Source organism: Dryas octopetala, chromosome 8, assembly GCF_963921425.1.
Source record: "Dryas octopetala chromosome 8, drDryOcto1.1, whole genome shotgun sequence".
Taxonomy (NCBI): Eukaryota; Viridiplantae; Streptophyta; class Magnoliopsida; order Rosales; family Rosaceae; genus Dryas; species Dryas octopetala.
The window spans coordinates 6,820,286-6,830,387 of NC_141373.1; the positions used below are offsets into that span (position 1 = coordinate 6,820,286).

General features: G+C 35.5%; 3 protein-coding genes across 5 annotated transcripts in view; all 3 read left to right on the plus strand.

Moving 5' to 3' along the window:
• The first annotated feature begins 1,108 nt into the window (after window positions 1-1,108).
• On the plus strand, window positions 1,109-4,072 carry LOC147276624 (Protein phosphatase 2C family protein). The gene is made up of 4 exons (XM_086253675.1): window positions 1,109-1,527; window positions 1,653-2,026; window positions 2,665-2,901; window positions 3,215-4,072. Exons 1-4 carry the CDS (start codon window positions 1,257-1,259, stop codon window positions 3,482-3,484), a joined length of 1,152 nt encoding a protein of 383 aa, XP_086109801.1. The 5' UTR covers window positions 1,109-1,256; the 3' UTR covers window positions 3,485-4,072.
• A 1,123-nt stretch (window positions 4,073-5,195) lies between these two features.
• LOC147276625 (uncharacterized) overlaps window positions 5,196-10,102 on the plus strand; it is a 9,615-nt gene continuing 4,708 nt past the window's right edge. Inside the window, exon 1 of the mRNA XM_086252824.1 lies at window positions 5,196-5,206. The gene's annotated coding sequence lies outside the window, so the exon portion shown is untranslated. The remainder of the gene's footprint in view (window positions 5,207-10,102) is intronic.
• The window catches only part of LOC147276626 (uncharacterized), a 10,110-nt gene continuing 6,329 nt past the window's right edge, over window positions 6,322-10,102 (plus strand). Inside the window, exons 1-6 of one of the 3 annotated variants that reach the window (XM_086252826.1) lie at window positions 6,322-6,450; window positions 6,575-6,596; window positions 6,690-6,795; window positions 7,122-7,229; window positions 7,326-7,471; window positions 8,369-8,921. In XM_086252826.1, coding sequence (XP_086108952.1) covers window positions 6,390-6,450; window positions 6,575-6,596; window positions 6,690-6,795; window positions 7,122-7,229; window positions 7,326-7,427 — 399 coding nt within the window. In that variant the 5' untranslated portion in view covers window positions 6,322-6,389 and the 3' untranslated portion in view covers window positions 7,428-7,471; window positions 8,369-8,921. Of the gene's footprint in view, window positions 6,451-6,574; window positions 6,597-6,689; window positions 6,796-7,121; window positions 7,230-7,325; window positions 7,687-8,368; window positions 8,922-10,102 lie in introns of those variants that run through there. The other 2 variants (XM_086252827.1, XM_086252825.1) reach the window with 2 other exon arrangements.

Consider the following 10,102-nt stretch of genomic DNA (forward strand, 5'->3'; position numbering starts at 1 on the left):
TTCAAATTAATTACAATGTGATGTTCTGTTTCTAGAATTTTTCATTTATCTTGAGTTCTGAAATTCTTTGAAAAAGTTAGTTAGACAAATATACAGTAAACAAAAATTAAAAAAGAAATATATGTACCAACTTGCTACTGGTCTTATGGTATTTCTCTTATTATTATTATTATTATTATTATTATTATTATTAGAAGAGGTCACTTCCCCAAGTTAAGAGAAGGAGTATATGTCTCATTTTAAAGCTAATTCCACTCCCTTTCAAAACATACATGTATTTATAGGTTGATATACATGTATTTTAAATTCTTAATAAAAATAACCAGAATTATGATAAACACCCACAAGAACACAATATGTATTTATAATTTCTAAAAATTTTAAGCTGGGGTTCAAAATTAAAATATACTTAATTGTAATTCTTTCATCTAATTATATATTTTGACTAAGACAAAAAGTTAGGGAATAAAGTGATGGACGTACCCTTAAGTCATGTATCAAATTCCCTTTTTTCTTTTCGTAGATGAATTGCCCCCTGTTCTTAAGTGACTTTATATATAATAGCTTTAGAAAACTTATTGACTAAGAAAACAAAATCAAAACAAAGCAAACATGTTTCACAAAAATATTAAAAACAAAAAGGAAAGTGAAGGAAAAATAATGACCATTAGATAGACTACAAACACACACATCTTAGTAATTAAGTTTGAATTTTAACGTGTGATTTGCAAATAGCTGAAGTTTGAATTTTAATGTGTGATTTGCAAGTAACTTAATAGGTTCGGTTGTTTATCATTTTTATGTAACTTATTAGAAAATTAGTAAATTTGAATATTTACATATAATTTATAAAATTTGAATATTTATATATAATTTGCGAGTATGTAGGTTAATAAATTCGAATGTTTACATGTAATTTACAAAAATTCAAAAAAATAAGGAGTGGCGAGGAGGTGAGTTGTGACTTGTGAGATTTTTTTGGTTGACCGAAAATAAAGGCAAAAAAAGAAAAAGAAAAAGGGAGACACTTCATTTTGACGCGGTAGAGTAGAGTATAAAAACAAGATATCATTGATTCATTCCTTGTTTCACATTCAAGTCTTCGCTTTCGTCTCTCTCAGACGCGTTTGCTCTCTCTCTCTGAGTCTCTCTGTTTCACATTCCCAACACAGCTGCTACAACTACCCCAACCACGACCTAAAACCCACGACCCGTGACCCACAATCGAAGACCCGAAATCCACAACCGGAGACAAAATGCTGCGCTCTTGTTACAGGCCGCTTGAGCGCTGCTTCGGATTGCGATGTGGGACTGGTGGCGGCGGCGATGGGCTGCTCTGGCACATGGACTTGAAGCCCTACGCCTCCGGTGACTACTCGATCGCTGTGGTGCAGGCCAATTCGAACCTCGAGGATCAGGGCCAGGTGTTCACCTCTCCCTTCGCCACGTACGTCGGCGTCTACGACGGCCATGGCGGCCCCGAAGCTGCTAGATTCGTCAACAACCACCTCTTCCCTTATATGCACAGTATGTCTCTCTTCTTCGCCTCGACTTTGTATTGGGTTTTTGTTTTTTTTACTGGGTCAAGTGATTTTGAATTGGGTTTGTGTTTTGTGGTTAAAAATTCTGATGCTTTAGATTGAATTTTGCAGAATTTGCGACGGAGCAAGGTGGGTTGTCAGCAGATGTGATAAAGAAGGCATTCAGTGCCACTGAAGAGGAATTTTTGCGCTTGGTGAAGCGATCGTTTACGGTGAAGCCGCAAATTGCTTCAGCGGGATCGTGTTGCCTTGTGGGTGCAATTTCGAATGATGTTTTGTATGTGGCCAATCTTGGGGACTCCCGAGCAGTGCTCGGGCGGAGAGTGTCCGAGAGTAGGAGGAATACGGTGGTGGCAGAACGGTTGTCCACTGATCACAATGTGGGAGTTGAGGAGGTCAGGAAGGAGGTTGAAGCACTTCATCCTGATGATTCGCATATCGTGGTGTACACTCGCGGAGTTTGGAGGATAAAGGGCATAATTCAGGTACATTTGTTTGTGCCACCTAAAGTATGAGTTTAGATGAATTGCAATGTGATAATTCATAATACTAGGAGTAAGCATTGTGTACGTAAGATATGTGTTTAGATGGTTTTGCTATGTGTATTCTGCCATGTATATGTATATGTAAGTAGGCATTATTTAGAGGGTTTATTAATTTTACATTTTACTTTAGATTGGTAAAGAGTGTGAGGCAGGTGATCCAATCTACCTTTTAACCCATGTATTCTGTTTCCTTTGTCTTTATTCAAAAAACACTTATTCAACTTGCTCCTTGTATTCTTAGTTTTCTAATAGAGTTGTATGTTCCAGGAATCTTATGCCCCACCTCCTGATCCAGCATCTCATGCAGGTTCGTTAGAAGTGTTTGTTTTTCATGCATGAGATGTACAGGTAAGGTAGGCCTCCGAATCATAGAACTGAAGCCTATGTACCTGCAGGGAATTTATTTTTGACTTACCACTATGTAAAGTTGCTGAGGTTGTGGATATTTGGTTTCTTATTACTGGTGTAAAGTATTGCAATTATGTGCCTCAGTTTGGCTGTTTGTACCTCTAGACATAGCAATAAATGAGTTATATGTAATGGAGGATGCTGCTCTAATTTTTTTTTTCTTTTTTCAGGTGTCAAGATCTATTGGGGATGTTTATCTAAAGAAGCCCGAGTTTAACAGAGACCCAATATACCAGCAATTTGGGAACCCTGTCCCTATGAAGCGGCCAGTGATGACAGCAGAACCCTCAATCATTACTAGAAACATCAAGCCACAGGATTTGTTTTTGATATTTGCATCAGATGGCCTCTGGGAACAGTTGAGTGATGAGGCAGCAGTAGAAATTGTTTTCAAAAACCCTAGAGCTGTAAGTTCCCATCCTTCACCTATTTGTGTAGATACAAACAGGAGTTTAGTTTTTCACCCGTTATTGATCTTCATTCTTAACATCTAATCAGATGCCATGGAAATGTAATGGTTCAAGTTTAGTTTGTTAGGCACCTGAGCATATGTTTGTTTCCTTCCATGTATTCCCTCTTCTTTCTTTTCCCTCTTTAATAGATTAAAATGTTTCAAATGTAATAATAAAAGTAGGACTTAAATTATATGAATTTGTCCAAAAGAGTAGACATCTCTGTCAGAATGTGACAAAATTTCATTCATTGGCTTAACATTTGCAGGGTATCGCAAAGAGATTGGTAAGGGCTGCTCTTCATGTGGCTGCAGAGAAGAGGGAGATGAGATATGATGACATAAAGAAAATTAAGAAGGGAATAAGGCGTCACTTTCACGATGATATTACTGTTATTGTAGTCTATCTTGATCAACACAAAAGCTCCTCAAAACGTAAATCTACGCACGAAGTTATTGACTTCACCAGAGCACCTGTAGATATTTTCTCGCTCAGTGCAGAAGAAGCAGAAGAGGATCTGCATCACATAATTTCGTGAACCAAAGAATACCTTGAAATGGTTGATACTCTAGCATAGTTTAGTTTCAATAGTGGAAATAATTAAAAAAAAAAACATGCCAGGAAGGTTAGTTGTTTTTTAATTGGTTGGGATATAGGAATTCAGTAGCATAGGGGTATACAAGCACTTACGAATGCAGACTTGGCTGGGAATAGATTTCTGCAACCAAAGGTCTAATTTCCTCTCCCTTTATGTATTTTTCCTGGCTCAAATTGACAGCAATGAAGTGCCAATTTTGTGACTTTTGTTTTCAAAATATTCTAGTTACAAATTCTGTTCTATTGATTGCTTACTGTGTTCTCTTCTCTTCACGGCATTCATCAGAGGCTTGTATAGGTTGCAGACAACAAGGTGAGTACATAGGCAACATAAGTAAAATATCTGATGTTGTATTTTCTGTTTGATCGAGCAGGGGTAGTTTCTTCTGGGATTGATGTAGTTGGTTTCTAACAATGACCATAGTGTAGAAGTGCGACAATTGCTGTAATTAATTTTTTACCATTGTATCCGTAGCCTCTACACAGTTAATGGCAGTTTTAGACTGTACTGGGACGATTTTGTTACCTATTTCTCTTGTCTGTTCTTATTTACTATTCATTATTCAATTCATTATATGTATGCATGTTTGGTATAAGATGACATTAAAAGGTTGGAGGATTAGACCAGACTTCAATGTCGAACCTTTACAATCTCAGACTAGAAACGAGCTTGGGTCACGAACCTAGCATATTATATATGCATGTTGACTAGAAAAGTTGACCCTGCGGCTTAATCGTGGATTAGTCATGATTTCAACCAAAGAACCAAGACATCAACAACAGTGGTTGCCGGCCGTTGACGTCGAGTCCAGTCCAATCCATTCTCCTCATTTTCAAATTTTCAACAACTGGTAAACATTAACGCACGGCATGATGAATTTATGATTCATTTGGTACATATCATGCTATGATTTTTCTATTTTATTTTTGTTTTGTCAAATCATGCTATGCGTTTTCAAGGAAACGTGATGTTGGTTAGAAATGTATTCACTGGAAGTCGTCTTAGGAACAGCAAGTTTAAGAACTACAACTTGGAGTCTTGGACCTCTTCCTCATCCTAATAATTCTTGTCCTAAACAATTAACCAGCAACTATATATGTTTTCTACATCAAGAAAACCATTTACCAGTGGCTCCTCCAAGGCTTGGTCACCTTTTGTATTATTTTTTTCTTTTTCAACTTTTACATGCTGCTTGTGGAGTCTAGCTTCTGCTACAGTAAATGAGAAAATTTGTAAGTAAATAATTACCAATGCCGTGCATTGTGTCACTGGCCGGCTTTTCACTGCACAAGACGGACATTGTGGTACTTGCTAACTTTCTTCTGGGTAGCAAGTCAGCCAAGTGAGTACTTCGAAAGGTAAAGATCCACACGATAATTAGATTCGTGTAAACACCAAACAAACAACAAATAATAATCACACAATAAAACAAAAAGGAAAGGCTCACAGTGCAACAAATGATTGAATAATATGCTTCTTATATTGATGGCAAGAGAGTACAAGGGCTCATGTGCATGCTTTTACCTATGCTAGTAAGTTAGCCCAGCATTCCACCGACTAATCACCGCCTGTAAAGAGCATTTTGAGCCATTTTCATGATTACACCAAAAAACATCAAAATGTACGATGAATCATAATTCATCCTAAAAAAATAACTAATTTGTTAATTACTGAAATACCCTTGCACACAAGCAAGCGGCCAAAAGCTTGACTAATGGCTTTGGACAAACTTGGTTATGGCAATACAAAAGCAGCCCCTACTAACACATTGTGTGAAGACTATGTACTAACCAAAATTAAAGAATACGTACTAGTACTACATATTCTGTATACGGATCTTGCAAATCAAGCATTCATATGTACAGTCTTCAAATTCCCATTCACAGATAGGATTTCCCTTCCTTCAAATCCATCAGAGCAGTTTTTTCATCTGTTAAGGCAGCACTAAACCCAATAAGTTTATATGTCGTCAATATATGCTGAAAATGATCTGAGCTTCTAAAGTTTGTATGTCATAATCTGTGTGTTTTAGAACCTACTAGTGATGGTTGATATCAACTTTGTTGCAAAAATGGACCACTATGGCACATGTAATTGGTCTTTTTGGACTTTCAAAATCCAATTACTATAGGTGTTGAAAGGCTACACGAATCCTCTGCTAGCTTTTTAGTACTTATTTTTGCTTGATTTTAATCTTAACATTGTAATATGAATTCAATAGCGGGTGATTAAAAGAGTAGTAGATTTGTAACACTTTTAAATAATAATGACATCAAATGAACACATGGATCATAACTCATAAGTTTAAAACATACAAAAATAAGTACAATAGAGCATCTTAATTAGATTAGGCTCCTTCCTTTATGATCGAATTTGTCAATTTCAAGTAAATTTTGAATAGTGTTATTGGTCAAGTTTGCTTATAATTTCAATTTTGATGATCTCATTCTATGAAATAAGAAGAGTTGTTTTATTGGTTTAGACATAATCTTATACGAAAATCTGAAATTCTATACTAAAAAATTCGAAATTCTATACGAGAACTATTTACGCATTAAAAATCTGTTATATAAAGTTGACATAAAAGATTTTTTTTATAGACTCCATCCCGATGTAGATATAAAAAATCACCCTTTCAATCAGACCCTACGATTTTAATTTAAGTAAAAATAATTATTAAAAAAAAAAAAAAAAAGTGTAGAGCAAATAGCATATTCTTTAGTGCTTTAGAGAAAAACACTATATTGCAATATTGCATTGCATCGTAAACAAAATTATTGCCCTATCAGATTCAGGTACTGGAGACCCTCTGAAGCTCTATTCTCAAACCTATTTCCGTGAGAGTATGAATGCGAGTAATTTGGTTGCAGGCGCAGTGTGGACGGCCATTGAATCAACTGCTTCAGGTCTTTCCCTTTGACTCTTTTCCATTCCTAACTTTGTTTTTTTTTTTTGTTCTTTAATTTTGAGTATTTAATATTCACTTTTAATTTGATCGGTGATGAGAGGCAACTAATTGAAATGGGACAGTGACCGATGATCAGCTCTCCATGTTAGTCTCCTTTCAAATTCCTTTTAAACTCGTTTGGCTAAGCTGAAATTTTTTACAATGTGTGTAATTGAATGTTTGTTACTGCAAATTCAGCTTGCATTTCTTGTTCGGAAAGAACTTGGAGCGAGCAATAAGGATAGTGGATCAAAGGGGTGTCAAGAGGATTTCCGGTGAGCCCAGTGGACGTTTTATCTTTCAGGTTCAACTTCTTTTCAAATCAGCTTCTGGGTTTATTTTGTATGCTTGTATTAAACTAATACATGGACAATTAATTATGGATACGCACCTTGAGCAGTTTGGGCAAAATTTTGGAACTCTGGCTGAATTAGGTGAAATCAAATGAAAAACCAAACATTTAGAAATTCGGCTGCTTTGATTTTTTTTATCTTATGGAATTTGGTTTATGTTCATCCAAAAAAATGAAAACTTGCGTGACTCATGTTCTTTTGGGCGAAATAATCATATATTTATTTGAAGTGAAAAGAAAAATGAAATCTCAGTTCTTATTTTATGTTGTCTGGTTAGGTAGTTGGAGAATCGCGTAGGATGGAGGAGTACTTCTGTTTTACTGAGCACTATTGTGCTTGTTATTCATTCTTCTATGACATTGTAAACAGAGGAGAGCAGCTCTGCGTGAGATTCCCCTCTTGCTTCTCCATTACTTAGTAGTTCCTTGAACTTTGCTGTTTTACAATTTTTCTTATTTTGAATATCTTTCTTCTTGTCCAGTGTAAGCATCAATTAGCTGCAAGACTTGCTGCATCATTGGGAGCATGCACTGAAGTTAAGGTGTCTGATGAGCAGTTAGCTCTACTGCTTTCCAATCTCTGATATCTGTGGACAGAGTCAAAATTTGGCATTTGGAGTTTTAAGAGGTACTACAGGAGCAGGTCACAATTGAATCTGCTCGTCTATTTGTTCTACATGAAATTCCAGCATGATCTGAAATTTAATATTATTGGTCTAGGAAATACAAATGTAGTGCATCCTTTATGGGATATAGAAGTGTTAAGATCAGGATCACTTTTTTAACATCACATGTATGTATTCTTTGATTGGAACTGGTATAAACATGACCTGAAATTCTCTCCCTCCCTCCCTCCCTCCCTCTATATATGAACGGATGGAATCCCTATTTTGCTGCTTTTGTGAATTTATCTTTCAGGTTAATGATGTAGTTTCAATTTGAGATTAAGGATATATTTAATATTTTGGCATTAGCACTGCAGTTTTTTAGCTAAATCCTTGGAGGGTAAATTCATAATTTCAGTTGTGGAATTATATGGTTGGTTAAAGTGTTCTCTAGGCATATTATTTACATCCTGATACTTCATTTGTGCTCAATGTGACTAATTTTAAAATTTGCACTGATTTGATTTTGATTGGTATATTTGATGCTTTCTGAAGCAAATGGCTCAGGTATATCTCTTATTAAATGAGATTTGTTTTTAGTTTCGTGCGATATCTAATTTCTAAGAACCCTACCAATGCATCTGGATTGTTCGTTCTGATTGGCCTGGATTGGTATACATATGCATCAAGTGATGCATCTAACTGAACACAAAAAACAAAGGTCCACTTTGAATGGCTCCAAAAATGCACTTGAAATTGTTGTAAGACCAAAATTAATAGCTATCCAAAAATATAGCTCCTCTGTTTCATCCTGGTTATGTGCTCAAATATACTATTACTGATCATTTTAGCCCTCATAGTTACTATTGCCGTGCTGGTTCAATTTCCTTCAGTTAGATTGTAAATTTATACCATTGCAGGGACAATACTGCTTGGAAATGTTGTATAATGCTCGGAGGACTTGAGAAAAATCTGGCTTAAATTAGGACAGACTTTTTAAAAAACACTTCAGCAATCTTTCAAATAACTAAGTTTTAACAATAACAACAATTACAAATGCCATTAAAGCCTCAACAACAACGATTTCTGTAATTTCAAATTATGTTTTGTATGTGGCAAATCTTGGGGCCTCCCGAGCAGTCCTCAGGCAGAGAGCATCTGAGAGCAGGAGGAATCTGGTGGTGGCAGAACGCTTGTCTACTAATCATAATGTGGGAGTTGAGGAGGTCATGAAGGAGGTTGAAGCACTTCATCCTGATAATTCGCATATTATGGTGTATAGTTGATGAATATTCAGGTAAGTGTGATTCTTGTTATGAAGCTCTTCTTTGTTTGTTGCTACCTAAAGTATGATTTTATATATGGTGAATTGCAATTTATGCAATTCACAGTCCTAGGAGTAGTGTATGTAAGATATGCGTTTAGATGGTTCTGCCTTGTATATGCTGCCATGTATATATATGTATATGTTGATATTACATTTTACAATGATATCACAGTTATTTTAGTCTATCGTGATCAACACAAAAGCTCCTCAAAACTTAAATTTAAGTACGAAGTAGTTGGCTCCACCAGAGCACCTGTAGATATTTTCTCTCTCACCCCTCAGCAGATGAAGCAGTGGAAGATCCGCTTCACGTGTTTCCATCAACAAAAGAAACCTTGAAATGGTTGATACCCTAGCATAGTTTAGTTGCAATAGTTGAAATTATTAAAAAACATGTCAGGAGGGTTAGTTGTTTCTGGATTTTGTTGGGATATGTTAGATGGAGGAATTCAATCGCATAGGTATACAAGCACTTATGAATGCAGACTAGGCTGGGAATAGATTTCTGCAACCAAAGGTCTAATTTCTTTTCTCACTTTATGTATTTTGCCTGGCTCAAATCGACAGCATGGAAGTGCCAATTTTGTTTTCCAAATATTCTATTTACATAAGCCTACTGATTGCACTTATGGTCTATTGATGGAATGCAAGTAAAGTATCTGATTGTAAAATTTTGGGTTTGATCGACAAGGGCTAGTTTATTCTGGGATTGCTGTAGTTGGATTCCAACAGTGACCATCCTTCACCTAATTGTATAGTAATATACAAACAAGAGTTTAATTTATCACCTTTTATTGTCATTGATCTTCATTCTTAATATCTAATCAACTGCCATGGAAATGTAGCGGCTCAGGTTTACTTTGTTAGTTACACGAGCATATTCAAATTATCAACAACCAGAAAATATTATGCAGGTTCTTCCTGTCCTCTATATCAATTAGTTTGTGTCATCTGAAATCAAACTTTCTAATTTAACAGGAGAAGTCCCTCCTTCCTAATTTGGTAACCTTTTATCTCTCAAGATACAAGGTGCAAACAATAATAACTTTTAGAGCAAATAACAATTTAGTACCTCAACTTTATATGTTGTTTCAATTTAGTACCCCAACTTTAAAACCTTGCAAAAAAGTACCTCAACTTTTATTTTGTATCAATTTAGTACCCCAACTTTAAAACCTTGCAAAAAAGTACCTCAACTTTCATTTTGTGTCAAAATAGTACCTCCATTAGTTTTTCTGTCAAAATAGCAGGGGTATTTTCGTCTTTTCCTAAAATTAAAAAAAAAAATTTTTTTTGAATAAAAAATAATAATTTTTTTTTGAATTAA